This window comes from Cyanistes caeruleus, chromosome 9, assembly GCF_971803275.1.
Source record: "Cyanistes caeruleus chromosome 9, bCyaCae1.hap1.1, whole genome shotgun sequence".
Taxonomy (NCBI): Eukaryota; Metazoa; Chordata; class Aves; order Passeriformes; family Paridae; genus Cyanistes; species Cyanistes caeruleus.
The window spans coordinates 29684008-29700557 of record NC_141709.1 but is presented as its reverse complement, the minus strand read 5'-3'; the positions used below and the strand labels follow the sequence as shown (position 1 = coordinate 29700557).

At 41.4% G+C, this 16550-nt stretch overlaps 1 protein-coding gene and 1 long non-coding RNA gene across 2 annotated transcripts; one reads left to right on the top strand and one right to left on the bottom strand.

The window, feature by feature from the left end:
• Positions 1–3973: 3973 nt before the first annotated feature.
• DMRTB1 (DMRT like family B with proline rich C-terminal 1) lies at positions 3974–10846 on the bottom strand. Its single transcript, XM_023932396.2, has 4 exons — positions 10181–10846; positions 8376–8608; positions 7673–7817; positions 3974–5111 (listed from the first exon to the last, which is right to left on the bottom strand). The coding sequence occupies exons 1-4, from the start codon at positions 10644–10646 to the stop codon at positions 5041–5043; spliced, it is 915 nt and encodes a 304-aa protein (XP_023788164.2). The 5' UTR covers positions 10647–10846; the 3' UTR covers positions 3974–5040.
• A 568-nt stretch (positions 10847–11414) lies between these two features.
• LOC111933034 (uncharacterized) lies at positions 11415–13810 on the top strand. The gene is made up of 3 exons (XR_002866484.2): positions 11415–11493; positions 12432–12478; positions 13726–13810. It is a non-coding gene; the product is annotated as an uncharacterized LOC111933034 (long non-coding RNA).
• The last annotated feature ends 2740 nt before the right edge of the window (positions 13811–16550 follow it).

Sequence of the window (16550 nt, the reverse complement as noted above, 5' to 3'; positions counted from 1 at the left end):
CTCCCTCTTCGGAGAACTCCAAGGAAACGAAGCGGGATCCTGATTTTCCATCTCCCTCCACAGCGTTTCCTTTGGGTACGCCAGGTGCTTTCGTTGCAAGGTGAAAGTTCTTCTTCTTCTTCTTCTTTTTTTTTTTTTTTTTTTTTTTTTTTTCCCTCTCTCTGATTCATTTGTTGCCCCGGCCATGAAAAGAGAGGTGTTTTGAGGGGAAAACAAAACGCAGCTGCCGGCCGGGACAGCAAGGAAGGTGAGCCAGGCGGGTGTGGGCTCTGCACACCCCTGCAAAGCTCCGGGCACTGAGGTCTGCAGCCTCTGAGTGCCTTTGGAGACAGGCAGGAAGGATTTTAAATCCCAGGACTAAGAAACATCGGGAAGCAAAGAGACATTTCACAACATGAGGCTTTCCACGAGGAAGGGGATGTAAAAAATCAGCCATCTGCAGGTACACGAGGCTTTTGAATTTCTGGAATTTAAGTGTATATTTACTGTTGGAAGAGCATGAGAAACAGTCGATTTGCATCTTGATCAAAAGAATATCTTTCATAATGAAGAACAGCCTTTTGTAAAAAAACTGGGAAGGTTCTCCCAGGGAACTATGTATATGACTTATTTAAACCACATTCTCTGGAAGAAAGAGAAATTTTGTAAAAAAGAAATGTTTTGTATTTGCTGTAGCTTATGTTGCTTGAGCACTTTTGAGACCCTTGTACCAGAGTAAGGCTATAAAACCCTGACAGTAATTATTAAATGAAACCAGAAATGCCTCCACTGAAGGCAGTTGTGTAGAATAAAAAAAAGCCAAAAAAAAACCCCTGTGTGAAATTACAACTAGATCCATAGAGGATCGCTGTATGGAATCAGCAGAAAGGTCACCACTAATGTTGCCTGGCTGAGGACAATATCTAAAGAACCAGCAAGAAAAAAATGAGAAAAATGTTACCTGTTGCAATTAAAAGTAATGGTAAAATAAATGTTCTTTGTGGAAGCTCTTTCAAAATTGCTAAAGCTAAGCTTGTGCATGCTAAGATGTACCAGTAAGGATATATGGAAAAGTCAAAAGCACAAGGTGGGTGTTTGGACACATCACTGCCTGGGCACCTGTGGTGGATCTCTGGGCTGCACTAAAACAGGCAGTCAGTCCCTCTCTGATTTAAGGAACAGTTTCCACGAGGTCTCCCTTTACATTTGGATTTCTCCCTTACATTCTGGCAACCTAAGCAGAGACGTAACTCTCTGACTAATGCTAATTTTGCAGTAGTAAAATATTGGGCAAAAAATGGGAAAAGCAGACCCACTTGCCTATAAGAATGATTTAATTTAAGTTTTCACTGTTCTAAAATAGTTATGTTTCACATCATAAAGAATTTTTCTGTCACGAGAACTATTTTTTTAAGGGAAGGAGATTTTTCTTTGCTGCAAGCTGACTTTATTGGTAAGCAATTAAATATTTCTTTGGATTGCAGCTCAAAATTAATTACTCATTAATGTGGAAAAACCTGCTATACTCTTGCTGTGGATTCAGAGATTTCCAACTGGGTGGATCTAATTCCAAGATGAAAAAAAAAAACCTAGAAGGAGTATTATAATTACTGTCATATGAAAACCTGCTTCAGTCCAGATGTAGAAGCTGATAGCCTGAGAATGTTAACACTAAGCAGTCTGCTGCAGGGAAATGACAGATGAAACCTACATATGTTTGCAGAACAGACATATTATACTATCCTTCTAGAATCTCTTGGGTTTGTTTTCATTTTTCTAAAGCTAAAAAAAAAAAAAAAAAAGCAGATCTACACTAATCTGAGAGGTTTGAGTGTCACAGACACCTCTGTATAAAATCTAGATCCAGGGACTTGCAGAGAGGATAGAGAGCTGACAGAAGTGTCAGGTGTTAGGAATCATACCTTTAGAATTTCAGCTCAAGGACGTGAATCCTCAAAAATCTGAAAATAGTGATGATGACAACTGCATATATGCAGATATCCTACTGCAACCAGTAGCAGCTTGCATCCAGAAGGATTTCAGAAGCAAATGGAATCCTTTCCTTTTCCTTCACAAATTCTATTAATTCAAAGTCTATGTGGCTTCAGCCTTAATAAAAACCAATAAAATTCTGGGATGATTTAGGCTGGAACAACCTCTGAGTGACTGTCTAATCCAAATCATTCCATTTCAATCCTGATTTCATTATCCCTAAGTCATTTATTTAAATAAATGGAATCAGAAGAGATCACAGAGTTTAATTATTGGAAACACTGGTTGGCACTAAGTTTGGAATTAAAATTACTCTCTTTGAAGTCCTTAAGTGCACAGTATGACAACACCAGTTGTCAAGGAACGTTTTTTCCCTTGGTTAAAAAGGACAAGCTGAGCACTAAGCGGAAGAATGAAACCTTGAATTATCCACGTAAGATAGTTCATCCTGACAGCTAGAGCGTTACCCACTTTTAATTCTCTTACCAAATCATTTACGTCTCTAAGCAGGGATAGGTACAAGAACTTGGGGACAAGTTTCCTGAAATGTAGAAGTCTGAAATGATACCACACAGAGTTTGACTGATGACAGGATTAAGCATATTAAGCAGATTTGCCTCACTGTTTTCCTACAGCTGTAGGAACACAGAGTCTTAAGCTGTGCCAAGGGAAATTTAGATTGGATGTCAGGAAAAAGTTTTTTACTGCAGGAGTGATAAAGCACTGGAATCATCTGCCTGGGGATGTGTTGGAGTCAGCATCCCTGGACATGTTTAAAAAATGACTGGATGTGGCACTCGGAGCCATGGTTTAGTTGAGGTGTTAGGACATGGGGACTCAAAGATCTTAAAAGGTCTCTTCCAACCCTGTGATTCTGTGACAATCAGTTAACCCTTTGCCCTGGTCACCTTCTTGTCCTCCAGGTATATAAAGTAGCAAGGTTTGGTAATGGTTTTACAGCTGCTCTGCCACACCTGACATGTTCTAAAACTGAAAACTCTATTTTTAGACTCCCCCAGTAATCAGCTTCTCCATCTTTTCAGTTTAGTTGCCCTTATGTGGCTCTTCATTAACCTCACCACTTCCCTCTGGAGATGGGCATTTATCTGCAGCAATGCAGTGAGTGAGACCCTCGTGGAGTGCCAGATCATCCTTAAAACAGCCAAAGTAAGGGCTTTGGTTCACTTGATGATAGTTCAGAAAGATGGAGGAAAAGGAAAATAAGAAATTTGACCTGACAATCTGGAAGCAGTCACTGGCCCAGTAAAACAGAGAGCTAACAGTGCTTTGTAACAGTGCTACAGTGACTGTACATTACAGTCAGTGAAATGGGCTGAAATCCATCTTGAGATTTAAGGAGTAATATAACACTGAATGTGACTTTACAAAAATATCTGGGAATGAGCTGGTTCAAGTATTCATCCTGGCATTACTGTTTCCTTAAATCATTATGTTATAAAAACCAAACCCTCCATTCACAGAGGAACCTGCTTTGTGGGCACTGCTGGTATTTCTATTTGTAGATTATTATATTTTGAAAAGAAAGAGGTATCCAGAGTTTTCCAAGCAGACAGAAGTTCTGGAACACTCCTAGGAGCAAAGATCCTATTGCAAATCTAAAATATAACAAGCTGTACATCAGAGTCTTTGCTATAGATAAATGAGTTTTCCTGTTTTCTTCTCTTGGCAGTTCTAAATTTGTCACTTTCACTTTTGCCCCAAAATACTGCGCTGCAAAGCATTCCAGCAGATCATCTACTAAATTAAACAGAAGATAAATGTTCAGCTTAGCAGAACTTCTTTACTTCTTGCACTGAGCAAGGAATTATTAATTTAAGTTATCAGAAAAGAAGTCTGTTTATTTTACTGCACTCACCTCTACAGAAGCAGACAGACGTAGAAAAAAAAATACTGAGGCCTAAATTTCTCTCCAGACAAGTCTTACACAGAGCTGTTCAGCCACATCTGACATTTGGCTAGAAAAATTACATGCAGACACACATCAAACCATAACAACAGTTTAATGTATCTTTTTTAATTATACAAAAGTCCCACCCCAATTATTCAAACCTTAACAGCTCATCCACTTGATACAAAACCAATTCATCCAGGCAAAACAGCAGAGGAATATACCATTCATTTTTAATTAAAGATTATTATTGACAATTATAGTATGGATGGATTTGACTAATTATTATTTTAAGTGATGTTTTGTCCTGGGCAAATCTCTCCACACCTTGGTTACGCCACAGCGCACTTCCAGTACACATGTGTAAAGCTGTCTACAGGAGCCCTTTAGAAACACAAACAGTACTGCTCAGCTTCAGCTGTCACAAGTTAAACAACACTGAAATCATGTATAAATCATCAAGGACGTTCAAAATGTCAGATGTGAAGCCTGTGTGACAAGAGGTGATTCCAAATAACTTTGTCCCCAGTCTATACAGAAGGTGCCTTGAAGGACCCAGAAACAATGTGGAGGCACCAGGCCTTTCCACACATTCCTGCCATGACCTTCCAGAGCAGCACCCACCCTTCTCTTCCCTTGCTCAATCTCATTCTTAGGCAGCCAAGTGCATCAGCAACCCAGGCTGTCTTCACATCCCCTCTCACGCAGTCTTCAGGCTCCACATCACTTAACTCTTCTGTAACATTCAGAACCAGATTTCCTTTACAGCAAACTGATACAAACAACATCTTTCTGACTACTGTCATGAACATGAAAATGCTGCAGAATGCACATGGCTCAGAGACTGTGGTCTGGGAGCCAGGTAACCTCAGCAGAGGAACAAATTCAGAGTCATAATCACTTGTTGCTTTCACTGGATAACCTTTTAGGAACATGGACTTTGTAGTGCTTGGGAGGCAGAGCTGTGAGCCTGGTAGCTCCAACATTGATCATAAAGTGAGGCAGGGGACTAATCCCCTTCTAGCTGTTGTGACTGCTCAGTGATTAAGTGTCACTCTACCCACATTAACTAACACTCAGAAATTAAAACAGTGCTGCCTGCTCTCAGCTCTTCTCCAGCCCATTTATTTTGTATAATATGCAGATTGGTCTCTTCTTGTTTATTCTGGGGAAGAAGGAGGTTGGCCACGTTCGTGAACCATCCCTGAATCCTCACCATCAGCTTCAGTAGCTAAAATGAAGAATACAGAAATGTCAGAGTTAAACAGAAACAAAGAAGCAATAATCCCAAACCCTCTGTTTCAGTTCTTGTTACACCTGGAAATCAATCACATTTCCACATTTGAAGCTGCACTGGAATAGAAATATAAGGCAGACACTTCTGCCCACTTATCCACAATGAACCTATGCCATGCCTTTCTAACACTCCTGTGAATCCTCAAAGGCCTTGACAAACTGATTCATAACCCTTTTTTCAAATACAACTAGGGATTTTTATTTTATAAAGTATTTAGTTGGAAATTTGCATGAATAGCTCCTTCATCTCCTCACAGGCAACCTGGGTTTTGGTTTTTCTGTGGCTTGCTCTTTTAGAAAGCCAACTATTTGCAATCAGAGTCTACCATCAGATGCTGTATTGGCTTGATCTTGTGTTTATTTTGTCAAAACTCTGTAACACAACTAGTCAATACTACCTGGAATTGTGTAACAACATGTCTCCACTTCATACCACCCCTGTAAACTGAACTGGCCTCATTAACTCAAATCTTTCTGGAAGCATCTTCTACCCTAGGAGCATCTTTTTCAGGTAAGCCTTAAGAGTTTTTAATTTTTTGTTTTTATCTGAGACTTCCAGTCAGAGATCACAGACACTTTTTGCCAGCTGTCACCCTTCTAGGGCTTTCTATATCCATTTTCCTGTAACAGTTTTGCCAGAAAGCCCATTTCACTTCAGTTCTGGAGGTTTCTGGAGAAAGGATGTTCCCAAGTTTAACTGCAGGTTGGAGTCAGTTCCATTTTGAAAAGACATTATGCAATCTTAACAGATCCTTATGCACTACACATTACAGCATTTCTCTTTTTTCAAGCATCTTGCATTCCAGAAAGAATTTGTTTCACTCTTCCCTTTACATCTGCATCTTCTGCTGCCAGGCTATTTTGTCTGACCTTATACAGAATTATCCCCCCTCACTGGGTTACAGTTGCAAATTCCTACATATCCTGGAGCACAAATGCTATGCAGTGCAATTAATTTCTACTTTCTCCACAGCACTAAGGAAACTGGATTTTTCTCTGAGCAACACAATCCATGATGCATTGTTTCCTATGGAGCTGTGCCTGGGCTGTGATTTCCCTGGTGCGTGTTAAGGGCTGAAGTCATTAGAGGGCATTTTGCTCCCTAGGGGAGGCTGCTCCAGTGGTGTTTCTTCTCTATCCAGTTGCCTGTTTTCATCAGTTTTTGACCAGTACAACTTCACTCTACCAATGCAGGGCCGGATTTCCTCTGTTTCCCTCAAGCACTACTGTAATGTCACTCCATGTCCACCATGTTTGTATGCTACTCCCAGTTCCTTCCCATTCCCCCAGAGTCGAACAGCATCCCCCAGATTTTTGTCCTCTCCAAATCACAAAGCCCATTAATCCTCACACACACTTCCTGATTTGCAGGCTATGCCTTGTTCTCCTCTCTTCCCCTCAAACTCAGCCTGTATTACTTCACCTCCAGCACACAGTATCTCCTACACATTGCCTTTATCAGTATCTTAAAATAACTTTACATTTCTACAATGTCTGTACATCCCCACACTGCCATATTCTCCACATTCCCCTCATCCACCACATCTCCTGCTTCCTTTTCTTTTTGAGAAATCACGCCCAAAAACCCCAGTTTATATTTTGTCCCACACAGCCATCACCACCATCTTTTCAGTTCAGATGAGATCATTCTGCTTTCCTTATTTCTCCTCACTCTTGATTTTTCAGTGTGTGATTACTGTAAACTATTTCATAAACAGCTTAACAATTTTTTGTTCTCATGTTCAAGACAAAGCTGTATTTATCTGCATTTTTAAAAATTTTTAAAAAAATTAAACTGCCTATTTGCACATCTAGTGTTAGTGGTTAATTCTCTGAGCAGCTCTACCCTCTTGTGGTCACAGCTTTAGCTTTAGCTGCAGCCAAAAGGAAAACTTGTGAATATAATCACAAATATGTCCACATGTAGACACAGTACATGAAACAGACCTAAAATCAAGGGGCACAAAGACTTAATCAATGACAGAAATTTAAAATCCTGTAGGAATCAGTTAGAGATTTTGAAGATTCAACCTTTCTTTCCCAGCAATTAAAATCTAGGATTTTCAGATAAGCAAGAAATTTCATATTATTCATGGTGTCAGTCCACATTATTTTTTAATGATTTGTCTAAACTGAAATACAGCCAAATAATTTTTAAGATATGCCCTGCAAACTAGCTATGTAGAGAAATATTTTATTTTTGGTAACATCAACAGATCATTCTCTGGAATAGCTCTGAGTCCTGGGACCTTTGCTGTCTGCCTGAGATTGAGGTGCTTGTCAGCTGGAAAGCCCAAGCAGGCCAGGCTGCCTCCCCTAGGTCAGCCCTTCCCAGAGCTGTACAATCCATCCCAGGAGTCAGGACTTCAGGTCTGGCTTCAATCACAGAGGTCAAAACTAGTTGAGATCAGGGTCTCTTGCGTTTCCATCTCTGTGGTTAGATGTTGAAACCAGGTTAACAGTGACTCTCTCAGGGCTTATTCTGTACTTCCTTACCATGTACTTCCTTGGTTGTTTCAGCCAGGATATTCAGTGAAACTGGAGCTGGGATGTAATGAATCCCTGTCAGAAAACTTGGTGGGATTAACTGACGCAGAGGAGTGTAATATCCTTGATGGAAATCTCCAGCTCCATCTGGAACCTGTGGAAACACATGAAGCAAATCACCTTCCATCTAAGGACTCTCTGCAGGATACATCTGCATTATCAGACCATTCTTGGGTTTTGTCCATATGCTGCCGTGTCAGTGCGCGTACTGGCATGTGGAAAGCCTGTGCACAGGGTAACATGCTGCAACTAAGGAGCAAGTACTTCTCAGACCATGTCAGAGCAAAACTAACCTTTTAAATCCTTGTCACCTGTTCTGGCATCTCATTGGAGTAGCTGGTTTAAAGCAGGAGCAGCCATCCTCTTTCTCAGTAACCCCTAAAATGTGACAGGGAATATCTATACAAGCGTAATAAATCTATTGTTTAATGTCTTGAGGCAGGTCACTCTACCTTAACATCAACTGATGAACTGTACTAAAAGCAGGTCAGATTATTAATATCATCATTTGCTAACATTCTCTTCAGTGTAATGTATCAAAATGTTATGAAATACCTGACAAGGAGGAGGATTCTTCATGGTTTTTTCAACAGAGAGAAGGCAGTTAAAATAAAGCAGTATTAGCACAGGTAATTAAAAGCGTGCTACTCACCGATACAGTGGTAGCATTCCCGGGCACATAGCTGCTAGGAATGTGTCGGAATCCCCTCTGAAGTGATATCCCTGGAGGTGATGGTGCTTCCCCACTGCTTGACTCATTGATGGCAAATCCCAGGGGAAATGGGTGGTAAGGATATACCCCAGAACACCCAGGGTACACTTTTGGGATTTCTCTCTCCAGGTATTCCGGGTTGACAGTGTATTCTGGAGGAAAAGCAGGGTGAACTAGGAAACAACGAGAAAAGAACAAATAAAATTATCCATGTAATTTTATGGAGTTGCATAGCTGCAGGAACGAATTCCACTCTCAAACAGGAGAATCTGGTCCTTTGGTTTCATGTTTAGTTTCCCATGAATTGTTTTGTAGTTTTTTCAGGAACTGAGGAAAGGTACAGCAAATGACACTGTAACACAATTATTTTGCATTCTTTTCTGTCTTGTGCACTATAAAGTTTGCCCTTAGTAAAGCACTGACTGCAGAATCTTATTCTTTCAGTAGATCAGCAAGAACAAAACAATCTACCTTAACTTTTGACTCTAGTGGTACTCAAAACAAAATTCCACAGAAATAGCAGAGTTCTAACTTTCTAGTGTTCTAATAATGCAGTCCTGTCACTTTGTAGGTTAATTTACAGCACGCTCAGTTTTAGAGTCGTACACAAACAACTTCAGAAACAGAAATCAGTTACTTCACTTCTCTTGCATCTCGAATCTTCAGCCTCTCTGAAGTCTGAGGAAAAGAAGTGCAGTGGCTATTTGAATGTAAATAGGGTCCTTCTGTCTGCCATCCTCCAATTGGCAGAGAAGGCAAAGAATTTCCTTTGAAAGGTTTACTTCTAATTTGGGCCTAATATTTTGTTTTAAGTTGGTCAGCAGGTTAGAAATGTTAAGGGAAAGACTGACAGACATCTGTACAGCTACTGTAATCTATAAACATATTTATATTTCAAAACAAAGCTAACAAAAGGAAGTTATTGACAGTATTCTGTGGGGACTACAGACGTCCAAAGTTAAGTATCTTCCCTGGGCTTCTCAGGACAACATTTTGTCTTGCAGGCTGCCAACTCTCCAGAGGCTCAGATTCATGACTACTGCAGTCAGTGAGAATTTCTGCAACATTCTTATAGTAATAGAATGGAGTTACTATAATAAATTAGACAAGTGACATGAAGCAAAGGAAGCATTTTAAGAGATGACAGACCATACAACTGCTCCACCTGAGAAGTTTATGCCCTGTTCTTAAATATCAAATGCACTTTTACATCAAGTCATCCCAGCCAAATTTAGTTTTTGATACAGGTATGAATTAAGGTGAAAAGGTTTTTTTCTTTTACAGTGCTAGCATAAAATGCTTGTTTCAGACAGCTGCACCAGTATCGTATCTATTTACACACCAATGCTTTTTAGCATTTTTATTGCTGGAATTTTGTGCCTGTGAGTTTATAAACACTATGACAGCACTCAGAAAAACAGGCGGAGCAGGCCCAGTTTGTTTGCACTCCCAGACTAATTTCCCTCTCAGTGAAAAGCCACTTTGCTTAAGCTTCGAGCTCGCCAGGGACGGCGAGGCCGAGCACGCTGCTCCCGCCCCGCGCTGCGAAGCTGCCGAAGGACGAGGCTGCAGAGCCGACACGCCAGCCCAGCGTCCCCTGGGGAAGGAGCGCGGGACAGGCAGCGGGAGCGGCTCCCCGGGCAGCCGGAGCCTGAGGAACCAGCGAAATGCACAAGTGGCACCTTTGACAGGGGAAAGAGAACAGAGGAAGATGCTGGCAAGAGCCTTTGGGGACAGGTCCTTACCGTCGTCCCTGAAGGGAGGTGGCGGTGGTCCCCAGCATGCCGTGCCCTTGCCGCCGCTGTCGGGCTGGGCGCCCTTCTTCCTCTCGTGGCCGAAGTGCTCGGGGGCACCGTCCTCCCGGGCTGCCGCCCCACGGCCCTCGCCCGACGGAACGGGCTCCGCGCCCGCCCTGGCCGGCGGCTCCATCTCCTGCTGCCTCAGCGCCTTCTGGGCTGCCATGATCTTCTGCCGCTCGCTGATGAGCGAGCACTTCTCGCAGAGGCACAGCTTCCAGCGGCAGTGCCCGGCGTGGCCCTTGACGGGCACCACGAAGCCATGGTTGCGGCAGCGGGAGCACTTGGGTGCCCGCAGTGCCTTCGCCGTGGCCTCGGCCGCCTCCATGGCACCGCAGCGCCCGCTCGGAACCACCCCCAGCCAGGCCCTCCTCCTCCTCTGGGATTTTATATGGGACTGGGTGCTGCCCGGCATGTAACAACCCGCGCCCGGCGGGCAGGAGAGCCCATGGCAGCGGGTGGGGAATGCCCTGGGCCCCGCGGCCTCCCTGCCCTGCGCCGGGCACGGCTCCCCCGGGCACCCCCTGCGGGCCTTTGGTGCGGGCGGCAGCCGAACCCCAGCCGTGGGGGGCCGAGCCTGCGGCAGCTGCGGGGGGCGCGGGCCCCACGGGCGGGTACATTGCCCTGTGCTGGTGCTCGCGGGGGTGGGGGTTCGGATGGGCCCGGCGTGCACGGACGCGAAGGCACTGTCCCTTACAGTAGTGCCCTAAAAGATAATTTTTCCTTTTGACACTTTAACAGCAGCACCCACTTTCACACCCCTTATGCATTCGCCTTTAATATGCACGGGACTACGGTCCCGTTTTGTTTCCAATTTGCAGCGTTCTTCTCTCGATGAGTAGGAGTGACTGCCTCAGCAGAAAAAGAATGCTTTCATCGTTCTGTTCTTCAAAAGAAGATACTAAGACGAAGGTGGAAAGCATGTGTCATTCCAAAGACCTGTTTCCTTCTCTCAGAATTCCTTATTCTCTGGAAACAAAGGCTTACGATTAGAAATACAGGAATGTTCCAGATCTATTGTTTTGAAAGCACCTGTTATTTGTTACTGCTGGTAGCTGCAAACCCATGGTTTACACAGTAGCCCATTTCAGGAGAAAACTCCCCCCTTTGACACGTAGGGCACAACTTCGCTGAATGTTCTCACCTATACATAGCTGTTTTAAAACCTTATATGTGGCAATAGCTTCTATGTTAAAGAGAACACCACAGAAATTAACTCACAAGTAATAATGAAGCTTTCTACTAAGTTTCAAGAGAACCAGGTAACATCTATCTGCTTGTTCTGAAACAATTCTAACTGCAATGGAGTTTGTTTCACAAAACCTGGCAGAAGCCCTTCCTTTGGAGCAAATAATCCTGCAAATCCTGGTGCACCCTCCAACACCTTGGGGGTGAGGCCCCAGCAGAGCAGGCCCGTTAGGGATGTGGCAACAGTGTGATTTGGCAACAAGGCTTGTTTGCAGTGAGCTGCCAGCCCCTGTGCCCACCAACGCTCAGCCGAGATTTCAGGCTTCTCACTTTGCAGAAGACCCAGTGGGACTTTGCACCTAAGTCCTGCAGGTCTCCAGTAGGATTTTGCCTCCCAGGGAGGTGTTTTGTAAGTGCAATACTGGCATAGTAGCCCAGACTTACTCTTTTGAAAGCAATTCAGACCCAAATCCTCAAATGCACTCAATCCCTCGACCCCTCAGCACCAATCCCAGCCTGCAGATTTCGCTATCCCAGTCGCAGGCTGAGCCTTTGGCAGCTGCTCTCTGGGAGAACTCTCAGCTCTGCCTTTGCACCAGGCACAGTCAGAGATCCTGTTCCCACTCTCACGGGTGTGCCAGCAGCTCCCTGTGCCCACTTGCAGCTCATTTTCCTGAGATGGCTTCTAAAACTTGGTGTGGAGAGCCAGCCTCATGTGCATGGGCACGTGTGTGTTACCATTTCTTCCCAGTTCAGAAAGGCACTTGCTTGATGTGCCTTCAATAGAAGCTGCTCTTCAATGCAGTCTTGAAGTGATGCTCACCCGTGCCAAGGCCTTGATCTTCCCATACTCATTCTAAACATTGACTCTATATTAAATGCACACAGATAAAATATTCCTAATTTTATGCTCCATATTTTTACTGTATGCTTGGGATGTGCTAATTTAGCTGTAGAATGAAAGAGGATGGATGACACATTTTAAAAAAACTGTAATTATATCTTTTCATAGATACCCAATCTGTGTTCCTTTGGATACTTGAGCAGAGGGGGAGAAAGGTAGGCTATATTTATTTTCCCCACTAATTTTCTATTCTGAGTCACATAATATTATTCTTCAAGGCATTTACTCAAATACACAGGAATTTATCTCTTCTCTTTCTAAAATGGTGTACCAGCCATGGGCTCTACCAGTTTCTTCACTAATTAAACCATATATTTCAAACTTGTGGATTTTTCTTTTGAACAACTTTCACCTAAACATTTGGGATTTATTATACTCTCCATATAGTTTGCTTCAAACGCAACTAGGCTTGCTTTTTGTAGAAAAGTGAACATTTTACTTTGCTTGTGAGGTAAATCCTTATTTCTGCAGGCAGTTCAAAGAATTCTGTTACTCCAATCCTGTTATGGTTTTGTATATATATTTGAGTTTGCCTAATCGCACACCGTAAGAAGACCGTAACAGAGAGAAGATAGAACAATTTCAAAATACATTTTCGGAATGAAATGTGGATGCAGCTTCATGTCTGTTATAATTTTTTTCTTTGTTCACATTTGAAAGAAAATGAGGCCAAATAAAGACTCTTCAAAACTTATTTTATGTAACATATGGTGGGAGCAGAACGTAAAGTGTGTAAAGAGTTGTGTATTGAAGTAACATTTATAAGAATTATTATCTTGCTAAAATGAAAGGAAGGCAACCTGCTGACTTTATGTTATTGAAATAAATAGCAATAATAATATCTCTACTCCTTTCCAACTTCTGAATCATATAAAGTGTGTGGTTTTGGTATGCAGTTTGCTTTGTACATGAAACAGTGAGGAAAAACAATGACTTAGCTAAAAGGGAACAAAACAAAAGACTGCCATAAAAGTGAATAGAAGAAAATTAGGGTTTGGGGTTTTTTTCCTCCTCCTCAGAGAACCATTAGCCAGAACTTTCTGGCTAATACTCATACAGTAAATGTTTTTTGGCAGGAAAATTGTTCTGTGGCAAGAAAATTGTTCTGACAATTCAGAGAGCAACAGCAACTTAAGAAATTTGTTCAGTCTGAGATCTCCATTAATAAATATTTCCATACTTGGTTTGAAATACATTTTCTTATACATAAAAATCAAGGGTATCTTTCAAATTTTTAAGACATCACATATGATGGTAAAATCCTCTATTCAAAGATTATCTTTTTATCTTTGTCATTTGGAAGTATCCATTATGGACTATCATAAGTCATTATATAAAAATTAATATAGTAGTACTATTGTCAGGTCTTCTCCATTATAACTATGTAGAACTGTGTTTACAGCTCAGTCAGAGCAGAATTGACACCTGGAGATTTACCTGCAGTGGCAGAACTGCCCAAGAAGAACTCTCACTTTCACCTGTCCCAGAATATCATTTGAAGAAGTAGCATATTTCACATGCTTGTAGTTAGAAGCTTCTTATAAAAAGTACGAAAACATTTCAAACATCCTCTGGCTGACCTGCAGAACCAAATCCCCTCTCGCTGCTGAGCTCACAGCAGCACACATCCATCAGTGCTGCCACAGAACTGCAGGGCTCAGCTCTCTGCTGACAAGCTCACAAGGTTGTCTGATCCTGCCCAAAGCAAGCCTACATGACAATGAATAAACTTCTTCCAGTCACTTCTATACACTGTATTTTCCACTTTTATTATCAGGGTGAAATTGTACTGTAGTAAACATTTTTTTTTTAAATGTGAGGAAAAGTGCAGCGTAGAAACAGGACAATATGATTATACTCTATCTACCTTAAAATTTGAGATGGCTGAAATGTGTTTGGGTTACACCTTTTTTAAATCTGGTTGCAGTAAAGTTCTTTAAATTGAAATAAACAGATTTAGCTTTTCAATTCTCTTTCAGCATCCATTCCTTTATTTTAAAATGTTGTCTTCTGTAATGCAAGCAGGAATACCACTGAGGTGTGTGTGTGTGTGTGGGAGGGGTTATTGTTGTATTTAAAACAGTTTTAACCAGAGCACAATTAGATGTTGACTTTCATCTGCTGTATCAAAAAGGTGAAACTCTATGCGGTGATCAGAGAAAAGTGGATGGAGTTTGTATATATTTTAGAGGCTTAAAAATGTATCAAATTTATATAAGCAGTTCTGGTTTCTTTAACAAACACAGCTAAAATCTTGAGAACTTAAATTTGAGTATCTTCTGAATATATAACAGTTCTTAAATATTAACAGCAGAGACTTTATTAGTTACACTGCTGTTTGTTTATTGTAACAAGATCTTTATTTAAAAGAAAAGAAATAGTGATTAAACTGGAAACTCTGTGATCTGGTTATTACATGAGTTCCAGAAAGGTGGGGTGGACCTGGAGAGAAATCAACCCCAGCAAGGAAACCAAACATGTAGCAGCTCTTATTCTGCATCAATACACTTCTCATATAAGCAGGAAATAAAATGCATTAAGGGGAAAAGAGTGAGACAGTCATAAATAAACACACACACAAACACACACACACAGATGCTTTCCCCAAATAAGTGATAGAGTGTTTAAAGATCCCTATCTAGAAAAAAATAGATCCACCGTAAAAAACTCCTGTCGGAGATGTTCAGTCAGTTTGCAATAAATAAGGAACACTGTATCATTGAAGTCTGATTGTATGCTTATGTTTTTATGTCTAAGAAAGTAATTATCCCTTCAGAAGAAATCTTTTTGTTTCTTTAGAGGTCACCTTTGTAGGCATGAATAGAAAAAATGAATAACTGAAAACCCAAAGACTTGCACTCTGGTAGTGCAATGGCAGCTTCAGGGGTGCCTTGGTTACAGCACCATTTTACTTCAGTAAGCTCCCAAATTTAGTGAGTTTTATACTGGATACCACTTGGCTTGTCAATCAGTCTTCTGCCTAGAGAAATAAACACATTTCTAATCCAGAGTCCTCATTCTCCTTCCCCTCAGCTATAGTTCTTGTCATATTATCTTAGACACAAAGAACAGAAAATCACATTTGAATTCTCCCAAACAGCAAAAAAAGGATTTCATGCAGAAACAGTCACGCTCTCCACAGTAAGTAGGTGGCCCGTTTAGAGTCATCTTTGCTTAGCACCTACTTCATGCTGAAATTGTCATATTACCTTGTCAGCAAGCCTAAAGCAATGCTAATAGATGGATAAGGCAGGAGACAGCTGAAAGACCACTACAAACATCAAGTGTACTTGCTGTGGGCAGGATTCCATTTGTGATTGTCAACACTGGTACATATCCCACATTTTCTAAATGCATTTCTCCACCTCACATCTGAATTAGATTTCAGAATATCTGAAGTAATTTAAACAATGCAAAATAAATAAAACCATCTGTTCGCCTTAATTTCTTCCTCTTCAGCCTGGACCCTTCACAGATACTTCAGTGAAGCCAGTAAAAATGAAATTACCAAATAGTAGTTACTTACCAGCATAGAATGAGAGACTATCATCAAAATGTTCAGCTTGGAGACAGAAAAGAAAGAATAGTGATGAATAATCTCTGGCATGCATGCTAAAATTGATTTCTGGTATTCACACCTATAGAACATCATCCGATCTTTGGGGATGATTCTGGGAATCTATAGACTTCCAGTGAGATGATAAAGCTTCTTGCTGGCTCCTTAAACCTGTATAAACCAGAGATAAACTGGTTTGTAGTGGGGAAGAGAATGCAAGCACCAACAGTGATGAATTTTCATTGGTTTGTTCCAGCCAGGTATACTGAAGAATGCTGTTTAAGAAGCATTCCTTCTCTTTGTTATTTCCATAAAATTTTTCTATGGACAATGACAAGATAATCTTTCCAATTTAATAGAACCTTGTAGATTATATACACAAGATGTGTACATATATTGGAGATATATTTTCACAGGAGAGGACTTTTGCAAATATGAACATAAGTGTGCTGGTTTTGCATTAATTGGTATTTAGTAAGGAGGAAAAAAGCTCTTAAGTTGAAAGGATGCCTGCCTGTCTCCAAACTGAGGGAATAAAGCTCTCCTGCCCTGACAGACTTATGTCCTTGCTGTGTTAAGTCAACTTGCATTTCTCTCATTCCAACATGAAATGTGTTGGTGAGCTACCTTAGCTGGCTCCTGGAACTTCAAAGTCCACTAACACAATGTCG

What these genes read in the sequence shown, in the direction of transcription:
- DMRTB1 (XM_023932396.2), bottom strand. Translation starts at nt 10,646, where the DNA reads ATGCCGGGCAGCACCCAGTCCCATATAAAATCCCAGAGGAGGAGGAGG. An exon ending in GGAATGCTACCACTGTATCG is followed by an intron (nt 7,818 to 8,375) that starts GTGAGTAGCACG and finishes GTGTTTCCACAG; the next exon opens with GTTCCAGATGGAGCTGGAGA. An exon ending in AACAACCAAGGAAGTACATG is followed by an intron (nt 5,112 to 7,672) that starts GTAAGGAAGTAC and finishes TCTTCATTTTAG; the next exon opens with CTACTGAAGCTGATGGTGAG.